The sequence below is a fragment of the Martes martes genome (genome assembly GCF_963455335.1).
Source record: "Martes martes genome assembly, chromosome: 16".
Lineage (NCBI taxonomy): Eukaryota > Metazoa > Chordata > Mammalia > Carnivora > Mustelidae > Martes > Martes martes.
The window spans coordinates 60,260,133-60,282,665 of record NC_137904.1 but is presented as its reverse complement, the minus strand read 5'-3'; the positions used below and the strand labels follow the sequence as shown (position 1 = coordinate 60,282,665).

Here is a 22,533-nt window from a genome sequence, read left to right as displayed (position 1 = left end):
AGCCTTTGTGATGTGGACAGCACATGGTGGGAGCAGGGAGAGGAGGGGGCGTTTGGAAGGAACTGTGCAGTGGAGAGGCACACAGATGGGAGAGGACTGGCTTGTTTGGATGAAGGTAGTGCCCTGTGTGGGTGGGACATAGGGAGTTGGGAAAGGAAGTGTTGAAAGAGAAGGAAGAGCCTTGCACGTTGTCCAAAGTCCTTCTAGATGCTCTTCTCATTTTCTGGAATTCCCAGGGGAATTCGTCAGACGAATGGCCGCCACGCCCCTCTCTTCTCCTTGTTGCTTCACTGTGCTCCGCTCTCAGCATTGTCAGGGCTTTGGAGAAATGTCCCTCCTTGTCACGGAAGGTTGTTAGAAGAGCCTGGAGACCAGGCCTCACCCTGGAGTGGATTCTGGCAAAAGGCCAGGCACAGGTGCAGAGGGCCACGTCCGGAGGACGGTGTTTGCTCACCAGGCCCCCTCACCCTGCCTCTGGCCTTGCGGTGATGCCAGCCTTCACTCCCACCTCGTTCCCGCTTCAGCCTCCAAGCGGGAGCCTCAGTTTCCCTTCTGCACTCAGGAGCAGTGTCCCATGGCCAGGGTGCCGTGAGGCTGGGCAGTGTGCCGTCCATTCGGGATCCGTGCCTGTGCCTCGCTCCCTTCCCTGCAGCTCTGTCAGGGACCCACGCAGACCCCCAGGTGGGGACACGATCTGCAGGCTCAACTTGGGGGCTTTTCTCAGGGATGCCTGAGCAGACAAGGCAGCCTGCGCCCGAGGCCACAGCTCCCAGCGAGGATGGCACCCCCATGCCCTGCACAGCAGTCCCTCTCCCACTGGATTTCCTGGCACTGCAACTTTAGTTTCTATGGCAACTTGGAAAGACTTGCACTTGTGGCTTTTTAAAGTCTAAACTGGGAGCAGAGGTTTGAGGTAGGTTGGGATAGCACTGAAAATACCATGTCCCAGACCAGAGCTATGGGCACAGAGGGTCACGGGACAGGAAGTTCTTTGAGTCAGAAAAGTGGCACCATCACCCCAGCAGAGCCTTAGCAGAGTTCCATGTGCCCCCCCGCCCCTGACTCCTGGGATCTGTGCGCAGAGTGGAGAAGAGCCTGAACTCAAGAGGGTCTCCACCTGTGGCTTGGGGGCCAGTGGAGTCAGGAGGAGTGGTCACATCTGGCATTTGCTGAGTGCTTACTATGTGCCAGGTGCCCTGGGCCCATCTGTGCTTTTGTTGCCTTGTTAATCCCTGACCTGCTGTGATGGCTGCCCCCACCCCACTCTGCACAGGTGGGCGCAAGTGATCTGCCCGAGGTTTTGGAGTGGGCACATCTCCGTGTCTGGCTCAGGGACCCTGGAGTTTAACACCTGGGCTCGCTCTTGTCTGGCTCGTGGACTATATTCCCATGGAGGAAAAACCTCTATCGCCTGTTGATGGTGGAGCCCATTGCTTCCCCCTTTACTTTTTGGGATTTTTTTTTTTTTTAAGTTTTATTTATTTAAGTCGCCTCTACACCCAGCACGGGGCTTGAGCTCATGACCCCGAGACCCCGAGATCAAGAGTCCCATGCTCTTCTGACTGAGCCCACCAGGCACCCCTCCCCTCTAGTTTTTGGGAGTCCTATCCTCCTGATAGCAGGGTTGTCTTAGCCGTCATCCCCACAGTTTCAGGGACCTTGAGCCAAGGTCTTCTTTTTAATGTCTCCATCCTCGTTCCATGGCGGTCACCTTTCCACACCCCAGGCCTTAGAGTGGGGGCAGTGATCTTAGGGGTCTTGGGTGGGGCGTTGTTTGAGAGAACAGCTCTCGCTTCCCTGTGGTTTGGGGTGTTGGAGGTGCCCATCCCGAGGAGATGGGCAGTCACAGAGCCTCACCCACGGCTCCATGGAGAACTCCAGAACAGCGCCCCAGGTTAGCGGAGCCAGCAAGGGAGACACGCCGGCCTGGTGGAGGACCGTCTTCCGCCTGCACCGTTGGAGGGTGCCCCTGGGCCTGGCAGAGGGAGGGGAGGGCTCTCGAGAGGCCCAGCTGTCCTCGGATGCCACTGCCGCAGGGTGTTTGCAGTAGGATGGGTCAGGTGCTCGCTGTGCATGTGGCCGGTCTCCGGAGCCGGCCGGCCTGAGTTAGCCCACGCCCGCGGGCCTCTGTGGCGCACGAGATACGGACCGGGTTGCGGCTGGCCAGAGAGGATAGCCCAGATTAGAAGGTCGTGTCGGGTGATAGCAGGCCTCGGGGTGACCCGCTCAGCCCCGTGTCAACACTCGCCCCCCGCCCCCTCTGCTCAGTGCTCAGCAGCAGGGGCCGGGCAGGCGCTTGGAGAAAGGAGAAGAAGATTTCGCTCCTAGCAGAGTGCTTCGCCGTGTGAGGGGTGCCGAACCCTTCATGTGAGCGAGGCCCTTCTGCCGTCTGCCGCTTCACACCGCTTCTCCATACGGTCGCAGTGACCGTCCGTCACCATCGTTTTTGCCTCTGCGCGGGGGGAGGTAGCTTCTGAGGGTCGGCCTCGGTCTGGGTGCGATCAGAGCGGAGCCGCCCTTGGGATCGGTGCAGCCAGCTGGACGCGTGTGAACATGTGGGTGAGAAGTTGGGAGAAAGTGCAGCTTCTGCGGACGTCCCAGGCCGTTGTGTCACACTGTGCTCTCCTCCTCAGCTGAAGCTCGAGGACCGCTCCGTGGTGCCCCGGGACGTGGTCCGGCATATGCGATCCACCGTGAGTCTTGGTGCGGGGGTGGCCTGGGGATGGTCTGGGCCGGATCTGCCCTGGTGGCCGGGACCATGCGCCTGCTCGCACCTGGATGCCTTCTCCTCCCCAGGACAGTCAGTGCGGCACCGTGATCGACGTCAGCATCGACTGTGCGGTCAAGCTGATCGGCACCAACTGCATCATCTACCCCGTCAACAGCAAGGACCTCCAGCACATCTGGGTGAGAGGCCCCACCGGACAGCCCCCCTCCCGCAGCCCCCGCACCCTGCTGCACCTGCCTGGCACTCAGGCAGCCCACTTGTGTGTGCCCGGGGCAGTGCCTCAGGCTGCTGGGGTGTGAGGTCGGACACATCCCTGTGCCTCCAGCGTGGCTGGCTGCTGTGGCTCTCATTACCTCGCTTCCTTTCCTCTCTGTTGCTTCCTTTTTGAAAAACAAATTTCTTCGTTCATTTCTTTTTTAAGTGATTTCAGACTCGGGAGAAGCTGTGAGTTCCTGTGCTCCCTGTGTCCTCGGGCTCCTTGGCTGTGAGCCTTTCCCTCCATTCGCCCCATCGTGACCTTCCTTCTCCCGTCCCCACGTTTGCTTCTCGCTGCCGCTCTTCTCTCTGAAGCCTTGGGAAGCCGGCTATGGATAGAATGCCCCGTGGCGCCTGGCCCCCAGTTTAGGAAGTCAGCACTGGGGCGCAGCTGTCCCATCCCCAGACTCCATGCCGCTGTCTCCCCCCCCCCCCCGGTCCCCTTTCTCCCCCTCTGATCCAGGATTCCATTCAGGAGCACACTCTGCTTGTAGCTGTCAGCGCTTCGATTCCTCATCTGGAACCGCTCCCCAGTCTTGCTTTGTCGTTCACCCCCTGGTACCTTCCACTGGCCGACCCTGAGTGTGGAGCTCTGTGCCGTCGCCTCCTGACCAGACTCAGGCACCTGCATGCTCGGCAGGGCCGCCTAGTGACCCCTGAGCTCTGCCTGGCCCCACGTGTCCAGTGGCCACAGCCGGGGCGGGGGGTTTCGACTCTGATCCTAGCTGTGTCTGCCACACCTCCCCACGAAGTCCCCTCTCACGCCTTTGCGAGTGATTCTGCTTTGTGAGGAGGTGCTCTGAGATGGTGGCAATAACCTGTCGCTTGTGAAACCCCAGTCCACTGGCCCTGGCCTCTGTGAGCCTCCCCTTCCCCCCGCCCCTGCCCTAGCAGCCAGGGCTCCGACAGCCTCTGACGGTCTCTGGGGGGCTGGATGAAGCCCGTGTTCTTCCTCATTTAGAGAAGTCGGCATTCTGTGCGGAAGGGCTGCACCTTCAGCCTCGTTTGTAGATTTATTCATTTGTTTTTTACATCTGCGTGGACTCAGATTCCTGTTTTGTCCAATCGGTTGTAATCCGTGACTACCATTATTTGTTTTGTTGCTTAAATTATCCCAGATTTGGCCAGTAAGAGCCCCTTCGAGCTGACATCGGTGTCCTTTATACCCTATCTCTTTCTTTTCTGTTTCTTTGCTTTTTAAGCACTTTCTGACTTTCTACCTTTCCCGATCCAGCCCTGGATCGTATGTCCAAAGAGCCTTGGTTCCTTTCAGAGGAGAATGGTATTCTGGTATTGTCTCATTGCCACGAGGCAGCTGCCCACCGCGGCCTTCTCCACTCTGGGGAGGGGAGCTGGGCTGTGGCCCAGAACTCCCCAGGGGGAAGCCAGCTCGTTAGGCCATGGCTGACTGGCCCAGGCGGGAAGCCCTCTGGATCCCTCCTCCTGTGTCTCAGGGTACAGAGAGGGACAGGTGTGCTGCACACCAGTGCCACCTGCCACCTCTCACGCCCCTGTTCCTTCCGTCTGCAGCCTTTCATGTATGGGGACTACATTGCCTATGACTGCTGGTTGGGGAAGGTCTATGACTTAAAGAACCAGATCATCCTGAAGCTGTCCAACGGTGCCAGGTACGCAGCTCACCACACGGGGCCGCGCTGGGCAGGGGCCACCCGGGGACAAGGAGCCAAGGGTGTTTTCTCCCGGGGCCCGTGAGGACATGTGCTGCGGGCGCTCAGGGCCTGACCATGGACCGGTCTCCTGTCGCCCTGGCCTCATTTAGAGTATCTGCTAGGGGCTGATGCTTTATTTTAGACACTCTTTAACGGTAGCGAGCGTTCCCGGATGGGTTAGGGTCTGGCTTGTTTTGGGGGAGTTACTTGTGCAAGTGTGGGGGCCAAGCTGTGGGTAGGGGTGAATCACGCCATCGCAGGGCCTGCCAGCATATAGATGCCTCCGGGTAACTCCTTGTGATACTGGTCAGCACCGCTGTGTGTCCTGCGGCCATGCCTCCCCTGGGGCTCTGTCATTGTGCCCCATGAACCGAACCCCTGTTCGCCGTTTCAGGTGCTCCATGAACACAGAAGATGGCGCCAAGCTCTACGATGTCTGCCCCCACGTCAGCGACTCTGTACGTGTGCCCCGCCCATGCAGGCTTCTTGGGGGGTGGGCTTGGGGGGCCAGGATTCATGTTCCTCTGCCCCCTGGGCTGCACGGGAAGGAGGACTGCTTAGCAGCCAGCTTGGAGGTAGCCCATGCCAAGCAGGTGCTGCCTCTGGGCCGAGTGGTTTCCGAGAAAAGGGGTGCGTGCGCACCAGAACGTCAGAAGTCTGGGTGTGGGCAGGAGGTATTGGAACTTTTCTTTGCGTTTTGTTAACTCGAGCTCATTCTTTAAAAAAATATCTACGGTAGTAGAGTCTGTGTGCTTGTCGTTACGCTGGGATATTCTAGAACAGTCGTGTATGACCATGCTTTATAAATAAGTATGGCGGTGTGGGGGTTACAAGATCAAACAGGTTTGGGGACTGCTGCCCTCGAGAGTCCTCAAAGTGTCACCTGACCAACAGCGTGGACGTGGCCTTGAGAGTGTGTTAGAATGAGTCAGACGGGCCTTCTCGTAAGCTCGCTAGCTGACTTATATGCACTTTGGTTTGAGAGCTGCTGCTCTGGAGCCCGAGGGTCTGTTCCAGCTTGGGGAGGGGGGGGCGTGCAGGGGTGAGGCGAGGGAAGGGGAGGATGCGGAGAGCTCCGGCCCTCAAGGAGGTCCCACTCACAAGGACTTTTCCTCTGGCCCCAAACCCTGCAGGGTCTCTTCTTTGATGACTCCTACGGCTTCTACCCGGGCCAGGTGCTCATTGGCCCCGCCAAGATCTTCTCTAGCGTCCAGTGGCTGTCGGGGGTCAAGCCCGTGCTCAGCACCAAGAGCAAATTCCGAGTGGTGGTGGAAGAGGTAGGGGCTGGGGTGGGGCCACCTCCTCAGCCTCTGTGCCCCAGAGCTGAGCTGCAGCCCGCTCCCTCCGTGTCTGCTCCGAGCGCTAAGCCCTAGTCCTTAGCCCTTTGATCGGAAAGGGCTCTAAGTAAAGGGAAGCCAGGGTGTGCTCATGGGGTGACCGCGAGGCCCATGACCCCCAGCCCGACCGACCCTGCCAGGGCAAGTGGCGAGTGGCAGAGCCGCCGGGCCCTGACGTGGGGGTCCCCGGGGTGAGGCTGTGGTGGTTACGAGTGGAGCCTGCTCTGGGGGTGTCCTGCTTGGGGCGCTGTACTATGACGACCCGCTTCCCGCTCTGGAGGTCAGGTGGGCTCCGGGCAGCTGCTTGACTGAGAGCTGTTCAGCTGCTGACTAAGGCCCTGTCCCACCCACCCACCATCCCCAGGTGCAGGTTGTAGAGCTGAAGGTCACATGGATTACGAAGAGTTTCTGTCCAGGGGGCACGGACAGCGTCAGCCCCCCGCCTTCTGTCATTACTCAGGAAAACCTAGGCAGGTGAGTGGCCCCAGCGTGCCCACTCCAGCAACCCCAGTGGCACGCCCGAGCAGGTCTCTGGGCCAGAGTTGTAGGGGAGCCGAGGTTGAGGGTGGCGTGCGGGGCGCTGACATCAGCCGTGGCCCAGTCCCCACTTCTCCTCTCCCTCCCAGGGTGAAGCGTCTCGGATGCTTTGACCATGCTCAGCGGCAGCTGGGGGAGCGCTGTCTGTATGTCTTCCCAGCCAAGGTAGAGCCGGCCAAGATTGCCTGTGAATGTCCAGAAAAACACTGCGCCCAGGGGGAGGGCTCTATGGCCAAGAAGGTATGTCCTTGGGGTTGGGATCGGTGGGCATTTGAGGAACTGGCCTTGAGCTATTTCCACAGCCAGGAAGGACAGTCTGTGCTTTAGGCCTTGGGGGGCAGCCCTGATCACCCTTGCAGGCCACCTAGGTGTGTATAGCTGCCCTCCCCCAAGCCGCCCGGGTGTCCCCCGTGCCCGGGGTGGGGCCGCGCTGGCCCTGCGGCTCCACAGCGCCCGTCCTCCCTGCTCTGCCCTCCCAGGTGAAGCGCCTGTTGAAGAAGCAGGTCGTGAGGATCATGTCCTGCCCGCCGGACGCGCAGTGCCCCAGAGACCATTCCGTGGAGGACCCAGGAAAGAAGGGAGGGGCCAAAGCCAAGAGCGAAGCAGGGTCCGTCAGCCCCGAGGAGACGCCCGACGGGTCCGCCAGCCCGGTCGAGGTGCAGGATGAGGGCTCGGAGGAGGCCCAGGATGCGGGTGAGCAGCTGCCCCCCTTCCTGCTGAAGGAGGGCGGGGACGACAGGCTGCACTCGGCGGAGCAGGACGCGGATGACGAGGCTGCTGACGACACGGACGACACCAGCTCGGTGACCTCCTCGGCCAGCTCCACCACCTCCTCCCAGAGCGGCAGCGGCACAAGCAGAAAGAAGAGCATCCCCTTGTCGATCAAGAACTTAAAGCGAAAACACAAACGGAAGAAGAATAAAATCACTCGTGACTTTAAGCCAGGGGACAGGTAAACCCGGAGAGCGCCCTCTCCCTCTTGGCCGAGGGTCCAGCCTGAGGCCGTCCCTTTGGCACCTATACGCGCACGCGCGCGCACACACACACACGTACTTACACATACACACACGTACACACACACACACACACACACACACACGCACGCACACTGCGAGCCCAGCCTGAGGCCGTCCCTTTGGCACCTATATGCACACACGTACACACACACACACACACACACACGCACGCACGCACGCTGCGAGCCCTCTGCAGGCTCGGGGGTGCCCAGCCAAGGCGACGTCGGTGCCCAGGGTTGGCCTGGGTGGAAAGGAGAAGATCTGGGAGTGGGGGTGGCGGGTAGCGTAGTGACCCTGGCCCCGAGTCTGGCCTCTGGGACCATATTCGCTGAGCTCTCCCTCCTCCAAGACCTTTCTCGGAGGAGGGCGCAGGGCGCAGGAGGTGTCGGTGAGCACACAGGGACCTGTTTGTCTTCCTTCCCGCCTGTTTCGTGCGGCCTGGCTGGCTGGGTGCGCCGCTCCCGCAGGGTGGCTGTGGAGGTGGTGACCACCATGACCTCGGCAGACGTCATGTGGCAGGACGGCTCCGTGGAGTGCAACATTCGCTCCAACGACCTCTTTCCTGTGCACCACCTGGACAACAACGAGTTCTGCCCCGGAGACTTCGTGGTGGATAAACGAGGTAGTGCCGGCTCTAGAAGGCCGCCTGGCCAAGGGCCTGGGCCGGGCTTGGGAAGCATGGGCCGGAGGTCTCAGGGGCAGGGAGGAGACTCCCTCTTGGAAGGTGACTCACTTTTTCAAGGACTGGGACAGCCTTTTCCGGCCTCCCCCAGCCTAGCCGGGGAGCATCGGGGCTCTGTGCCCTGCCGTGGTTGGGATGTCAGGGGTGGTAGGTGGCACCACCGCAGCTCCTGAGACGTTCTCTGCTCTGGTTCCCCAGTCCAGAGCTGTCCGGATCCCGCTGTCTACGGTGTGGTGCAGTCTGGGGACCACGTGGGCCGTACCTGCATGGTGAAGTGGTTCAAGCTGCGGCCAAGTGGGGATGATGTGGAGGTGAGTGTGTGCAGTCCGCCCTGCTTCTTCGGGGTGCGCTGGGTGTGCGGCCGCTGCGCTCGTGACAACCCGTCCTGTCCTCCAGCTGATCGGAGAAGAGGAGGACGTGAGCGTCTACGACATTGCGGACCACCCTGACTTCCGGTTCCGCACCACCGACATCGTCATCCGCATTGGCAATACCGAGGACGGAGCTCCTCACAAGGAGGATGAGGTAGGGCTTCCCGCCAGTTCGGGGAGGGAGCGGGGTTGTGGGGGGGTGTCTCTCTACATCCCGTCCAGCATCTGCAGTCCCTGGAGGTGCCACCAGGTGGCCCCAGGAGACCAGATCCTGAAGTCCTCTGGGCTCCTGGTCCGCCTCCAGTGTCTTCCCCAGAAGGGCCGCTGCCCGACGGCCTCCCCAGGGTTTCTGCTGCCAGTCAGGGTCAGGGTCAGACTTCATGTAGCTGCTCCCTGAGCCCCGGTGGCTCCAGCTTCTGGTCCTGAGTGCCATAGGGCGCGGGAGCGGCTGGAGGAGGGGCTGTCCATGGCCTCACCATGGGCCTTGGTGAGGGGGTAGGAACATTGCCCGGGGCCAGGCAGAGGAAGAATAGAAACAAAAGCCCCATGGCAGGAACCCCATCCTGAGAGTACCAGGAAGTCTGGTGAGAGCAGATGCTACGAGTAGGAAGGGCGTTAACAGGGGCCTGTGCCCGTGACTGCCCGTGTTGGAACCAGAGGGTCCCACGCTTGAGCTGCTCACCACGTGTGGCCTCTGGCTGGCACCCACGTCCCTTCCCTTCTCATCACCTCTCCCTTGTCACCCATTGCCAGAGCTCCCTTTTGGAGGTGCTCTGGCCCTCCCTGCCCCCTCAGAGAGCTCCTCCCTTGACCCTGTCCCATTTGCCCTGCAGCCATCGGTTGGCCAAGTGGCCCGTGTGGACGTCAGCAGCAAGGTAGAGGTGGTGTGGGCCGACAACTCAAAGACTATCATCCTGCCCCAGGTGAGCCCCGGCCCGGACCCACACCAGTTGGCTCACAGCTGTGGCAGCTGGGCTGGGAGCCCTGGCCTGTCCCCTGTCCCTTCTCAAGGAACAGGAGGACAGGCTCACAGATCTTCCTGGTGAGGGTCTCTTTCGGGTGTGTGGGTCTCAGGGAGAGCCTGAGAAGAAGGGGGCATCACATGCCGTGTGCTGGGGTGGGGGCAGGAGGCAGGAGAGCAGGGGGGCCACCCGCCCACAGCTGGCCCGAGTCTTGCCCCACCTGGAAGGCTCCCCAGGTTGCCGGGTGTGTGCAGATTGTCACAGGTCTTCTGGGTTTGCTGCGTCCCCCTCTTCCCATGCTAAGAAGTGCAGCTTCCTTGCTCTAGGACAGAGCCTTTCCCACCAACATTTCTAGGAAGACTTCCCCAGATCAGGAAGAGAAAGGAACGGAGGTGGTGTCTCAGTCCCAGCTCAGCTGTTCTCTCTCCTGTTTCTTTGCCCCTTTGAGCTGATCCTCCCTTCCCAGCCCCCCTCTCCTGGCCCCTTTATGGGGTATGGGAGGGAGTGGTTCACCCTTGGGTCTGGGCAGCTATTCCAGGAACACGGGAACAGGATGTGACACAGTCCAGCTCTGCTGAACCTCCCACTGCTAGTGCATGTTGGTAACCACAGAGGGGGCTGCCCTGAATCCTCTGGGGGCGGGGTTGGATTTGCCACCGAGGGCTAATGGTGGCCAGTATACACGGGCAGAGGAGCCCAGAACAGCCCTTGGCTGCGGGCTGGGGCTTCAAGCCCTGCGGGCGGGTGTGGGGCAGGCAGAGGCCTCTCCCGGAGACCCAGGGACATAGAGAGGCCCAACAGCAGAGTCCAGAGCAGGAAGTGGGGAAAAGCTGGAGGGGGCCCGCTGAGGCCTCAGTGCACCCCGGCACCGCCAGCTCTGAGGGTCGGGGTCTGCCCCGGAGCCCGGCAGAGCCTCTCTGAGCTGCCTGTGCCGCTCTGCCCCCAGCACTTGTACAACATCGAGTCTGAGATTGAGGAGTCAGACTATGACTCAGTGGAAGGCAGCAGCAGCGGGGCGTCCTCGGATGAGTGGGAAGACGACAGCGACAGCTGGGAGACTGACAACGGGCTGGTGGAGGACGAGCACCCCAAGATCGAGGAGCCCCCCATCCCACCCGCTGAGCAGCCGGCAGCCCCCGAGGAGGACAAGGGAGTGGTGATCAGCGAAGAGGCTGCCACGGCCGCAATTCAGGGGGCTGTGGCCATGGCTGCCCCCGTGGCAGGGCTGATGGAGAAGGCTGGCAAGGACGGGCCCCCAAAGAGCTTCCGGGAGTTGAAAGAGGCCATCAAGATCCTGGAGAGCCTCAAGAACATGACCGTGGAGCAGCTTCTGACGGGCTCCCCCACCTCCCCCACAGTGGAGCCTGAGAAACCCACCCGGGAGAAGAAGTTTCTAGATGACATCAAGAAACTGCAGGAAAATCTCAAGAAGACGCTGGACAATGTGGCCATTGCAGAGGAGGAGAAGATGGAGGCAATGCCGGACACAGAGCGCAAGGAGGACAAACCCGAAGGGCAGTCACCTGTGAAGGCCGAGTGGCCCAGTGAGACCCCGGTGCTCTGTCAGCAGTGCGGTGGCAAGCCGGGCGTCACCTTCACCAGTGCTAAGGGCGAGGTCTTCTCAGTGCTGGAGTTCGCACCCTGTGAGTTCACCTTCTCTGTGCCAGTCCCCTCCCTGCTCCCAGCTGCCGCCTGAGGGGAGGAAACCATTTCCCCGGTGTGGTCACCGGTGTGGATGCCAGGCTAGTGGGTGCGAAGCCTGTGGGCTTATATTCGCCTGTCTGGGGAGCACAGCAGCTGCTCCCTCCGGCCCCACGCGTCCCCGGGGCGGCAGCCAGATAGAGCGCTCAGGGCTTGCCGTTATGGACTGACCCCTCTTGTTTCCCCTTCTAGCAAATCACTCTTTTAAGAAAATTGAGTTCCAGCCTCCGGAAGCCAAGAAGTTCTTCAGCACGGTACGGAAAGAGATGGCCCTGCTGGCTACCTCGCTGCCTGACGGCATCATGGTCAAGACCTTTGAGGATAGAATGGCAAGTAGCCTGGAGTGGGCTCGGTGCAGGCAGGTGCGGGCCTGCTTGCGTGGGTGCTTGGTGCCTCGGAGGCGGCCGGCTCTGGGCACCTGGAGCCCCGGGACTGAGCAGCCCGAGAGGCCGCCCACGCCCCTTACAGGGCTGGGAGCCCGGCTCAGTTGGGGTGGGGGCAGGGGGGAGGACTCCCAGGCCTGTGTCTAGACCACACGGTGTGTTCTTTCCCCCTCCTTTTAGAAGTTAGTTTTAAAGTACACAGTTATTACCTGAGTACTGTTCTTTTGAAATACTAGAACATCACAGAAAAAGCTAACGTTGTCTTTGACCAGTCCTCACCTAGCCCCCAGATGTCATGACTTCAGGAGTTTTGTGGGTCTCCCTGCAGAAGATCTTCTTTTATATGTTCACATAGTCCTGTGTCACCAGAAACATCGTTTTGTGACTTGTCTCACGTGAGCGGTCTGGCACCGTGCGCATCGTCTGCAGTTTGCTTCTCTTGCTCAGTGGGCTCGTGTTTGAGACCTATTGATGTGGGTGCCTCATGACCTGGTTCCTTCTCTTTTGGCTACAGGCTAGTACTCCCCCACGTGGCCATGTCCCACTGCCTTCTCCACTCTTCTCTCTGTGGCCCCCGCCCAGGGTTGTGTTGTGCCACCCAAGGTGGTGCGAGCGCTTCCCCGTTCGAGGCACAGACAAGCCCGGTCCATCACCTCATTCAGTCAACACCTCTGCCGGGTCCCTGCTGGGCGCTGCGCGTTGTGCAAGACACTGAACTTGAGTCTGACCCCGGCCCCAGCTGCAGCCCAGCCCTGGTCAGAGGGGCCACAGAATGGAAGAGAGGAGCTGCTTGGCCCTGCCTGCGGCAGGCTGGAGGCCCCAGGGGGACTGCTCAGCGTTCTTTTTTCTTTTTTCCCTTCATTTTAGTTTTTTTTTTTTTAAACATTTTATTTGACAGTGAGAGAGGGAACACAAGCAGGGTGAGTGGGAGAGGAAGCAGCAGGTTTCTCACCGAGCGGGGAGCCCAACATGGGGCTCTATCCCAAGACCCTGGGATCATGACCTGAGCCGAAGGCAGACGCTTAATGACTGAGCCACCCAGGCGCCCTTCTTGATTTTATTTAAATTCAGTTAACGGCGCCTGGGTGGCTCAGTGGGGTAAAGCCTCTGCCTTTGGTTTAGGTCATGATCCCGGGGTCCTGGGATCAAGCCCCACATCGGGCTCTCTGCTCGACGGGGAGCCTGCTTCCCCCTCTCTCTGCCTGCCTCTCTGCCTACTTGTGATCTCTGTCAGATAAATAAATAAAATTTTTTAAAAATAGGTAAGTAAATGAATGAATGAATAAATTCAGTTAACATAGGCTGCGCTATGAGTTTCAGAGATGGAGGTCAGTGACTCATCAGTTGTATGTAACCTAGTGCTCATCCATCACGGGCCCTCCTGAATGCCAGGCACCCAGGCACCCCATCCCCCCACACCCCCCACCCTGGCTGCTCAGGGTTCTTAATGACACTTTCGCTTTTTCTTGAGTTTTAGTAAAACTTTTGAAAATTTCAGCCTGTGTCAACTCTGCTGAGAGAAGGGAATGGCATTTTTTCCAAGTCTCACTCGGAGGGACAGGGAGGTAGTGCATTATCTTGAGGCCAGCAGGGTGACACCGATAAAATCATGCATGAGAGGATTCTGTCTTTCCAGTCGGTCCTCCGCCTTCGCTGTCTGTACGTCCTGCAGTGTCACATGCCTCGCTACTTGCAGTTGTTACCACCCCCCACACCTGACACAGATATCGAACATCTGTGGGGAGTCTCCCTGATGACTTAATGCGTTGAGTTTCTTTGGTGGTCTGCCAGCATTGCCACAGGAGTTCCAGATCCCCTTGTCCCTCTGGTTCCCTAAAAGCAAGTGTAGCCTTGCCACCCTGGAATGTTCTTTCATCTTCTAACTAGTTGTAATTGTTGCTGGCCTGGGTGGGGGCGGGGCTCAGGGCAGGTGTTTTAAGGAGGCAGATTTAAAGTAATGACTTACGATGAAAAACACCTGGTGAGGTAAAAACAAGTTGGGATAATTCCATTAATACCACGGAGTGGAGTGGAAAGATGCTGCGGAGTGGAGTGGAAAGATGCTGCGTAGGCCCACACAGGGACGGATGTTTCCATTGAGCTTCTCCGTAGCTGGTGGTGTCTGGAGTCCCTGGGTGCTATTCTCCCCCCGCAGCGCACACACCCCTGCCCCCCGATCCAAGCAGGCACCATGTGCAGAAGCGCCCACCAACCTCAGCCTTCCCTCCTTATAGGACCTCTTCTCAGCCCTAATCAAGGGCCCCACTCGCACCCCCTACGAGGATGGCCTCTACTTGTTCGACATCCAGCTCCCCAACATCTACCCAGCCGTGCCCCCCCACTTCTGCTACCTCTCCCAGTGCAGTGGCCGCCTGAACCCCAACCTGTATGACAACGGGAAGGTGTGTGTCAGCCTCCTGGGCACCTGGATCGGAAAGGTGAGTCCAGTGCCAACCAGCCAGGGTGGGAGGACAGCTGGTCGGGGGTGGGTGTCTGGAGCAGAGGTGATCGTGCTGTGTGTGTGTGTTTCAGGGGACAGAGAGGTGGACGAGCAAGTCCAGCCTTCTCCAGGTGCTCATCTCCATCCAAGGTACAGTGGGCGGGATGGGGGCGGTGGTGGGGAAACTGCTGGAGGGTCCAGTGACTCTGGCCTTTATGTCCCCCACCTCCCGCCTGTAGCTCTGGCCGGCCTCGGGGGATCCTCAGGCCAGCTCTAATGGGCTCCCCACCTCCACAGGTCTGATCCTGGTGAATGAACCGTACTACAATGAAGCAGGCTTCGACAGCGACCGGGGCCTGCAGGAGGGGTACGAGAACAGTCGTTGCTACAACGAAATGGCGCTCATCCGCGTGGTGCAGTCCATGACCCAGCTGGTGCGGCGGCCCCCGGAGGTGTTCGAGCAGGAGATCCGGCAGCACTTCCGCACAGGTGGCTGGCGGCTGGTGAACCGCATCGAGTCCTGGCTGGAGACCCACGCCCTGCTAGAGAGGGCCCAGGCGCTGCCCAACGGAATCCCCAAGGACAGCAGCTCCCCGGAGCCGCCGGCCGTGGCTGAGCTCTCCGACTACAGCCGAGAAGAAGCTGAGGACGGAGGGCTGGCCCCGGGAGAGGCCTCCCAGGGCTCAGACTCGGAGGGCGGCGCCCAGGGCCAGGCCTCAGCTAGCAGGGACCGCACAGACCAGACTTCGGAGGCAGCGCCTGACACCCCGGTGCCACCCAGCGTCAAACCAAAGAAGCGGAGAAAGAGCTACCGGAGCTTCTTGCCCGAGAAAAGCGGCTACCCTGACATCGGCTTCCCGCTCTTCCCGCTTTCCAAGGGTTTCATCAAGAGCATCCGGGGTGTCCTGACGCAGTTCCGGGCCGCTCTGCTAGAGGCGGGCATGCCTGAGAGCACAGAGGACAAGTAGCGGCCCGCCTCAAGCAAGGAACGTCTCGTGGGGAGAGGTCAGCTGCTGCCCGCTCACTCCCTCCCCTGGAGTCGCCCGTCTTCCCAGTTTTTCCTTTGTCCCCAATGCAGAAGCCCCTCGTTGCCCTCTCCCCAAGGTGAGTTTGATGCTGAAGTGCAAGAAGTTTCTTGAGATGCTGCCGTTTCTTTCCCGAAGCAATCTTTCAACAGGCCGGCCCCCAGTGGCAAAGAGGATCTGAAACCTGTTGCTGATTTTCCACTTGCCACCCAGGCAGAGGGGTCCCGGCACTAGCTCCCTTGCCGTCCCCTTCTCGGGTGGGAGGTGGGGTCTTCCTAGGGCCTGACACGAGGGCTCCGTGGGGTCCACGTGTCGGGCTGCCCAGCAGCAGGATGAATGGCCGTGCCTTGCATGAAGTGTGGGTTGCGCCAGAAGTTCCCCCCCCCCCGCCCCTGTCAACCTCTCCCGTGCCCCCGTAGCTTCCCTGTTCCCAGGCCCCCCTGCTGCCACCGCCACCGGCCCTCCCTTGTCACCCCAGCTGGGGAGCTGTAGCTGCTGTCACCGACTCCTGGCTCTGCTCTGGACCATTTAGACCCCAGGATAACTCTCAGGCCTGTTGAACTTGCTCTCTAAGAGAGGTTGGGACCAGGCTGGGTTCAGGGGGATACCCAGGGAAGGCGGCGCCCCTCACACGTGACACGGAATGAGGACCGGGGAGCTGCTGGGAAAACAGCGGGAGGTGCCTTGCTCTGGCATTCTGGCCTCCGCCGCACCCCAGGGCCCCAGGAGGCGGAGCAGCAGCGCAGATGAGGCCGGGGCCGGCGCGGGGCCTCTCCCGCACACTCTGCCCCCCGACTGTCAAATGCTAACCCTGGGAGGCGGCCCATAGCTCACTGAACACAGAAGGAAGGAGCCAGCCCCATGCGGCCTCTGGTCGCTTACAAACTGCAGGCTCCATCCGAGGGGAGGGGGGCGGCCGGCAGGGGTTCTCCTCCCTCGCAGACAGACCCAGAGGTTTACAGGTTTTCTAAGCTTTTGATAATGTGAAGCTCCAGGTTAAGAAGTTGCTGTTGAGCACATCGCAGCTATGTAATTTTTGGTGTATGTATGTAATATTTAAGGTTGAAAGAAAATCTCAAAAGCAAAGATATTAACTCTTATTAGAAAAAAAGACAAAAAAAAAAAAAAAAAAGAAGCCAAAGCATGATGCGTCTTGTCCGCCTTAAGCTGGCTCTGCGCCCGCGCTGTGCCCTAACCGCCCAGCGCTCGAGGACAGAGCCGCGCCACGGGCCGCGGCATTTGGAGCCCCGAGTCGGTATCTTGTTTGAGAAACATCCAGAGTGACTGGTGGGGCTGTGCTTCCCAGTGCGTTGTTCATGTGGAGATGTGAATGCCTACTGCTTAAAAGATGTCTGTATAAAGTGCTGTGTGATTAAACTTTTTTTTTTACTTGCATTTTTTTTTTTGGTTTGGCTCATTACAATGTACAAAAAAAGACTAGGTGGCACCATTAAACCTGCCTCTGCCGTTCATCTGGGCTCCGTCGCCTTTCTTCCCCTCTGGGGCACCCCATACATCCCTCCCCAGGGGATGGCAAGACCCGTGGCCAAGAAGGTTCACACCACCACCTTCTACCTTGCCTGGTCTGCGCGTGCGCCTTCCGCCTTGGCAGTTGTGGGTGTCCTGGGGGCCTGGGAGACCGGGGTCTCGTTCGCTGGGTCCGCGCTCTCGTCTGTGGGGACGGCTTGTGTTCCACCTTCCCAGCGCTGGTTTCCAACATTACCTGCCAGCAGCGGCTGTGGTCCCCGGGGCCTTCTGGGCGCCGGGGGAGCCCACATCGAAGCACCTGGCCTGGCCTTTAAGCAAAAATGGTTTCCAGTTTGGGGACCTGGTATTGGCCCCTCCCTACTTTCTCCTTTTAACTTCTACCGCCCGCCCCCCCCACAAAGGACCTGGCAGAGTCGGGTAGAAGAGGCTGGGGGAGCCCTAGAGCCCTCACTGGAGGGACAACAGACTCCTTTCAGGAGGGAACAACTGCCTCCATTGTGGTTTTGTTGCTCACTTCCCTAATGCCCCTGAAATCAGATCTTTTCCCCTTCACTGAGGCCAGCTGGCTGTGCGGCCCCAGGTAAGACATGCTGGCTCGGAGTTTGTCTTCCACATGGGGTATAGGCCACTGGCTGAGCTCCGCGGCTTCTCCCAGGCCACAGGTGCTTGAATCATTGGGGCAGGACCCCAACCCCTGCTAAAACAGATGACAACGACAACAAACAGAGGCAGCCCTGGTCCCGTGCCCACCGCCAGAAATGACACCAGGAGTTAGTGCCACGCATTGGCCGATGCACTGCCCACCACTGGGCATTGCTAATGGGAAGTTGTAGAGCCCTGGCAGGAGCGAGACCGCACTCCCTCCCCAACGCCTAGGATAAGACCAGTACGCTGGGAATGTCACTTTATTTGGATCTGATTCATGGGGTTGGGCTCCCAGAAACAAAATGGGAGTGGCCTCCACAGGCAGGGAGGGCCAGCCAGCCAGGCTCCTGGCCCAGAGCCTCATTCTGGCCCTTGGTAGGCAGAGCCTGTCCTTCCAAAGCACAGCCTCCCCCTTCCCACCGTCTTCAGGGGTCCTCCTTCCCACCACACGAGCTGTGGACAGGCCCTCCAGGCCTGGGAGAAGGTGCAGCGCTCTGAGCTCCGAGTTGACCAGGAGGCTAAGGCACGGCGAGGCCCACAGAGTCACAAGCGCTCTCTTTGAGGGGCTCCCTGCTGTGGCTTCTGGCTGGGTGGGGGCTCCACGCAGCCACTGACCATCCAGATATAGTCTGGGTGCACCTGGCCCTGCACCGCCTCGCTGACCATCAACTCGCCATCCACGGCAAACACACCCTTCCCGTCCTTGGGCTCCAGGCGGAAGGCGACCACAGGCACATACACCAAGTAGGGACAGTCGTAGTCCATGTGCCTCCCCTTCTCCATGGCCAGGAAGAGACGCAGCAGCATGGCCCGAGACACACCCGCCCGCACGTAGAACAGGTGCATGGCGCCGGCCGGACATCGGCCCATGGGGGCCGCGAACATCTCGCTGCTCAGGTGGGAGTGCAGCAGCGCCAGCACCAGCACGAAGTCCTGCTCTGGGACCACAGTCCAGTACGGGGGCACTGGCTCCCGCAGGGGTACAAGGTGGGCATCCGTGGGACCCTGCTGGTTCTGCCGCTCCACAGCAGCGGGGGCGGGCCCCTGGGGGGCCACCCGTTCCACGGGGAGGTAGGCTAGCGTGCCCTTGTAGACACGCAGGGCCGCCAGCCGCAGGAAGGTGCCTAGGGTGAAGCGCATCTCCCCTAGACGCCGAAACTTCTCGCTCTCCAGATCCACGTCCGCGATGAAGCCCCACGCCAGGCTCAGCACAGAGAAGAGCCGAAGCCCCGAGGCCGTCTGCAGCGACAGCAGGTTCATGGGCGCCAGCAGCCGGCGGCACAGCAGCAGCGTGCAGTTGGTCAAGAGGTCCTCATTTGTCACCTGTTCATAGCTGCAGGGGAGAGAGGTCAGAGGGAGCCGGGCAGGAGGCCTCACCTGCCCTCCCCTTCCTCTGCCTGGGGACTTGAGGCGTGCGGAGGAACACTGGGTCCCTAGATGGAGCAGGTGGAGACAGCCAGCTGGAGTCACCCAGAGAGGACCCCAGAACCAACGGTGAAGGGACTAGAAGTTACGCCAGTACCTGGTGACTTAGAAAAAAAACCTGGCAGGAGAGTGGCACTGAGGGGAAACCGAGGCCCACTCTGACCCTGGGCTCTCACCCGGCATAATGGTTCAGAGAAGCCGCCAGGGCATTGCCCGAGCCGGCAGGGAGGCTACACAGGGGCTTGTGGATGGCGGTCTCCCAGTCCGGCCGCTCCATGAGCCCGTTCACCACCTGTTGGAACAAGGGGAGGGGGTGTGAGGGGCAGGGGGCCAGCCTGGGTAGCACGCCCCCCCCCCACACCCAGCCCCAACCGGGGGGCCTCACCTCATGCATCAGCCCGTCCCCAGACATGACCACCAGCGCATCCCAGCGCCTCAACTCCTCAACCCGCACCAGCTCCCGGGCGTGGTTCCGATGCTCTGCGGAGAGACAGGGTGGCCACGGGGCATCTGAGGGGCCCTGGCAGGGGATGCTCCCCGCAGCCCCTCGGGGAGGCACTCACCAGTGAGCATCAGCGTGAAGGAGACATCGGCCTGAGCCAGCAGGGGCTGCACGTGGCTGCGGAAGAGCTGCAGCGCCTTGCCCTTGCCCCCGCGCGGGTTTAACAGGACCAGCACGCGGCAGGGCCGGGGCAGGCTCCAGGCGCCGCACGCTGGAAAAACAAGCCCCAAAAGGCCACGTCCCCAAACGGCCGCTAGGGGGCCGCGGATCACAACAGGGGTACCGGGGTGGAAACGTGGGGCCTGAAACCCCCTGGTAAGCGAGCCAACAGAGCGGGGCAGGAGGCGGCGGCCTCCAGGGGGGAGCTCCGGGAGGGAGCACCGTGCCCTTGACGCCCCAGTCCCTGGCTGGGGCCGCGCCGCCTCTGGCCTCCTAGGGAAAAGTGTTTCTACTGTCCCGGCCCCTCTTTTTGCCCCGCTGACTCCGGCCATTCTTCCTGGCAAGGGAGGAAAGGGACCCCCCCTCCCACCACCCAGACCTTCCCCACCGGGACCCCACAAACCTGGATTCATAACCTCGACCCGCGGCTCCCGCTGCCAGGGCGGCCCCGGCGCTGTCGGGGAGCTGCCCGTGGCGGCGGCTCCTGCCTTCAGCTCCTTATCGGTGCTGCCCAGGCGGGCGTCGCGGTGCCGGCTGAGGGGCTCGCCCTCCCCGCCCGGAGCCGGGGCCGTGGAGGCACCCGCGTCATCCCCTGCGACTGCGGGATCTGAGGGAGAGGAGACAGCGCTGGCGGAGTCCGGAGCAGCCCCCCGAGCTGGGGAGCGCCCAGCTAGATCCTCGGACCACGCTCGGGGAGCCGCGCGCTCCGGCATCGCCTAGTCCTCCGAGGGGCCCCGAGAGCCGAGGTCTGGTGCCACCAAGGGCGCTCCCGTCCTAGAAGTGAGCCCCCACCCGCAGGGCCGAGCGGTCTCTTCCTGGGGGCTCTCCTCTCAGGGGCGTCGGGTTCCGGCCCGACGATGAGTCAGAGCCCCGTGGCTCTCTCGGTCGCACCAGCTCCTCACCCGGCCCGGGACTGCCAGGGGGGAGGGGGGGGGGTCCAGTGGCGTAAAAATGCCAGGACGGGAGCGGACATCGCGGGGCACAAAGTTCGGCGCGAAGCGATCGCCGCCCCGAGCCGGCCGGGTGGCTGGGCCACCCCCCCCCGAGCTCCAGAGCGGCGGGGGTCCCGAAGCCCGGCAGCGCCGCCGGCACGCGCGCTTCGCTCGTGGGAGCAGCGCCGGGGTCGCGCGGGGCCTGAGCCCGAGCCCCGCCGCCGGTCGCCGCCTCCCTCAGCGGAGCGCCGAGTGGGCGCCCAGGAGCCACGAGCGGCGAGAAGGCAGGGCGGGCGGCCCTACCCAGTCGGTCCGGTTTGCCGGGGAGGCGGCACCTCCGTTCCTACAGCGGCCTAGGGCGGAACTCGGCTCGCCCCGCGCTCGGCCCCACGTCTGAGCGACAGCCGGGGCGCCGGACTGATGCTGGCTGCGCGGCCTCTCCGCCTCTGGCCTCAAACTTTCAGCTCAACTTCGCCGCCAGGCGCCGCGGTGCGGGGAGGGCGCTGGGCCTCGGCCCCGGCCTGGCCACACCCCGCGCTCCCCGCGCTCGCGAGGGTGGAACCGGCGCCTGGCGCGGCCTGGGCCCGCCCGCCCCCGGCATCACCGCGCCGCCTCCCGCACGCTCAGCGCCCGCGGCTCGGCCACGCGCACACGCTCGGCGGGGCCCCGGGACGCGGCCACGCGCGCCCGCCGCTCGGACGGGGCGACCCGCGAGGAGGAGGCGGCGCCGCCGCGGGGCGGGAGTCAGCGAGGCGCGGGGCCCCGGGTCCGGCCGCGAGCGGCGCGCGGCGAGCTCAGCGTCCCGGGCGCGCGAGGGCGACCTCGCCGCGGCGCCCAGAGTCGGAGCCGCACGCTCGGGGCGGACCCCAGGCTGCCCCTGGGCGCCGCGACCTCCCGCCTCGGGGCCTTCCCCCTTGGCGTGCCCCAGCCCCAGTCCGCGGGAACCGGAGGCCCGGACCCGCCTGGGTACCCCTCCCCTGCGCCGCGGCGTCTGTCCTGGCGCGCCCGTTCTCCCCTGAAGGGTTATTTTTGGCTTTCTGGAGCCGCAGCTGGGCAGCGCAGCCACCGAGCCCGAGGCAGCCAGGCGCCCCCTCCCCACCCTACCCCGGGAAGGCAGGTGACCCGCCGGGGGACTGCGGTCCGGAGGAGGGGGCCTTATCAAGAACCTTAAAAGTTGGATCTTTCCCCCAGAGGAAACCATCGAGGCTCACCTGGGCGGGAGAAGCTGCCCCGCAGCGGGCGACCCAGGCCCACGCCCCTCACCCGCCAGAGGGGAGCCTGGCGGTGTAAACAAGGTGTAGAGGGTCCCTGTCGGGATTGCGGAGCCACACCACTGGGGGGGCCCGCCGCTTCCACTGGCTCAGCGGGAGGAGGCAGGCGCCCCGGGCGTCTTCACCCCGACGCAGGCAAACGGGGACGCGTGTGTCAGTGTGTGTGTGTCAGTGTGTCATTGTGTGTGTGTGTGTGTGAGAGGGAGAGAGATACGTGTCATGGGCAAGGGTCTGACCTGAACGTGTCCGCGACCAACTCGAGTTAAGTCCCTGGGGGGTTGTTCGCGGAGACCCGGCGGAGGGAGTTGCCCAAGCCGACTGGGTGACCTGACCAGGTGGGGCCAAGTGAGAAAAGGCCTAACCGCCTGCAGGGGCGGGGGTGGTCCGGGCCCAGACCGCCGCGTGCTCGCGCGCGCACACCGGCCGCCACCAGCCCCCAAACACCTCGCCCTTCCCGACGCCCCTGAAAATCGACAAGAGGCAGGTCCCGCGGCGCCCGGGACTCGGGCACGCCTCCGTGGGGTCTCTTCCGGGGGACGCAGGCTGTGCGGCGCGGTTACCCAGCACCTGGGGGGCGGAGTCCGAGGTCCCCCGCCAGGGGGGCGGTGCGGGCTGGGACGCGCGGGCGCGGGGCCCCAGGGCTCGGCGCGCGTCACAGTGGTGCGCGCTTCCGTCTGGCGCGGCCCCCGGGCGGCCCAGGCTGGGTCCTGAGCGTCCCGAGCGCGTTCCGGAAAGGTGACTCAGCGACGCGCTCCAGGGTCGAGAAACTCCGCAAAACTAAGAACGAGGTGGGAAGGAGCTGGGGCGTCATCACCCTCCCGCAGCGCCGCGGCCGCCGTCTTGAACCTCCGGGCCCCCAGCCCCCCACTCCCCAGGAATCCGGCACGGGGAGGGGAGGGCAGCGCGGCAGCCGCAGTGCCGTGGTCACGCGATGCGGGGACGCGAGCGGCTGCGGGAGGAGGAGGCTCCGTGCGGGAGCGGGAGGGCCGGATCCAGCCCACCCT

General features: G+C 62.2%; 2 protein-coding genes across 7 annotated transcripts in view; one reads left to right on the top strand and one right to left on the bottom strand.

The window, feature by feature from the left end:
• Window positions 1-16,502, top strand: part of UBE2O (ubiquitin conjugating enzyme E2 O) — a 56,441-nt gene extending 39,939 nt beyond the window's left edge. Inside the window, exons 2-18 of one of the 2 annotated variants that reach the window (XM_080826735.1) lie at window positions 2,634-2,693; window positions 2,797-2,907; window positions 4,514-4,611; window positions 5,048-5,111; window positions 5,787-5,930; window positions 6,355-6,464; window positions 6,617-6,767; window positions 7,007-7,479; window positions 8,011-8,165; window positions 8,424-8,536; window positions 8,622-8,750; window positions 9,430-9,519; window positions 10,505-11,201; window positions 11,452-11,588; window positions 13,877-14,080; window positions 14,175-14,232; window positions 14,380-16,502. In XM_080826735.1, the coding sequence (XP_080682861.1) occupies window positions 2,634-2,693; window positions 2,797-2,907; window positions 4,514-4,611; window positions 5,048-5,111; window positions 5,787-5,930; window positions 6,355-6,464; window positions 6,617-6,767; window positions 7,007-7,479; window positions 8,011-8,165; window positions 8,424-8,536; window positions 8,622-8,750; window positions 9,430-9,519; window positions 10,505-11,201; window positions 11,452-11,588; window positions 13,877-14,080; window positions 14,175-14,232; window positions 14,380-15,050 (3,465 nt within the window). In that variant the 3' untranslated portion in view covers window positions 15,051-16,502. The remainder of the gene's footprint in view (window positions 1-2,633; window positions 2,694-2,796; window positions 2,908-4,513; window positions 4,612-5,047; window positions 5,112-5,786; window positions 5,931-6,354; window positions 6,465-6,616; window positions 6,768-7,006; window positions 7,480-8,010; window positions 8,166-8,423; window positions 8,537-8,621; window positions 8,751-9,429; window positions 9,520-10,504; window positions 11,202-11,451; window positions 11,589-13,876; window positions 14,081-14,174; window positions 14,233-14,379) is intronic. The other variant, XM_080826736.1, reaches the window with a different exon arrangement.
• A 986-nt stretch (window positions 16,503-17,488) lies between these two features.
• SPHK1 (sphingosine kinase 1) lies at window positions 17,489-21,866 on the bottom strand. 5 transcript variants are annotated; one of them, XM_080826730.1, is made up of 6 exons: window positions 21,766-21,847; window positions 19,730-19,933; window positions 19,229-19,378; window positions 19,051-19,145; window positions 18,842-18,957; window positions 17,489-18,573 (listed from the first exon to the last, which is right to left on the bottom strand). In XM_080826730.1, the coding sequence occupies exons 2-6, from the start codon at window positions 19,737-19,739 to the stop codon at window positions 17,784-17,786; spliced, it is 1,161 nt and encodes a 386-aa protein (XP_080682856.1). In that variant the 5' UTR covers window positions 19,740-19,933; window positions 21,766-21,847; the 3' UTR covers window positions 17,489-17,783. The 5 variants fall into 5 exon arrangements, with proteins under 5 accessions (XP_080682856.1, XP_080682855.1, XP_080682854.1 ...); XM_080826729.1 differs by lacking the exon at window positions 21,766-21,847 and adding an exon at window positions 21,470-21,720; XM_080826728.1 differs by lacking the exon at window positions 21,766-21,847 and adding an exon at window positions 20,562-20,809.
• Between the last annotated feature and the right edge of the window lie 667 nt (window positions 21,867-22,533).

Excerpts from the sequence above, each read along its gene's own strand:
- SPHK1 (XM_080826730.1), bottom strand. Across the intron at positions 19,146-19,228 it reads CTTCACGCTGATGCTCACTG|AGCATCGGAACCACGCCCGG; the intron begins GTGAGTGCCTCC and ends GTCTCTCCGCAG. Across the intron at positions 18,574-18,841 it reads TCTCTGAACCATTATGCCGG|CTATGAACAGGTGACAAATG; the intron begins GTGAGAGCCCAG and ends TCTCCCCTGCAG.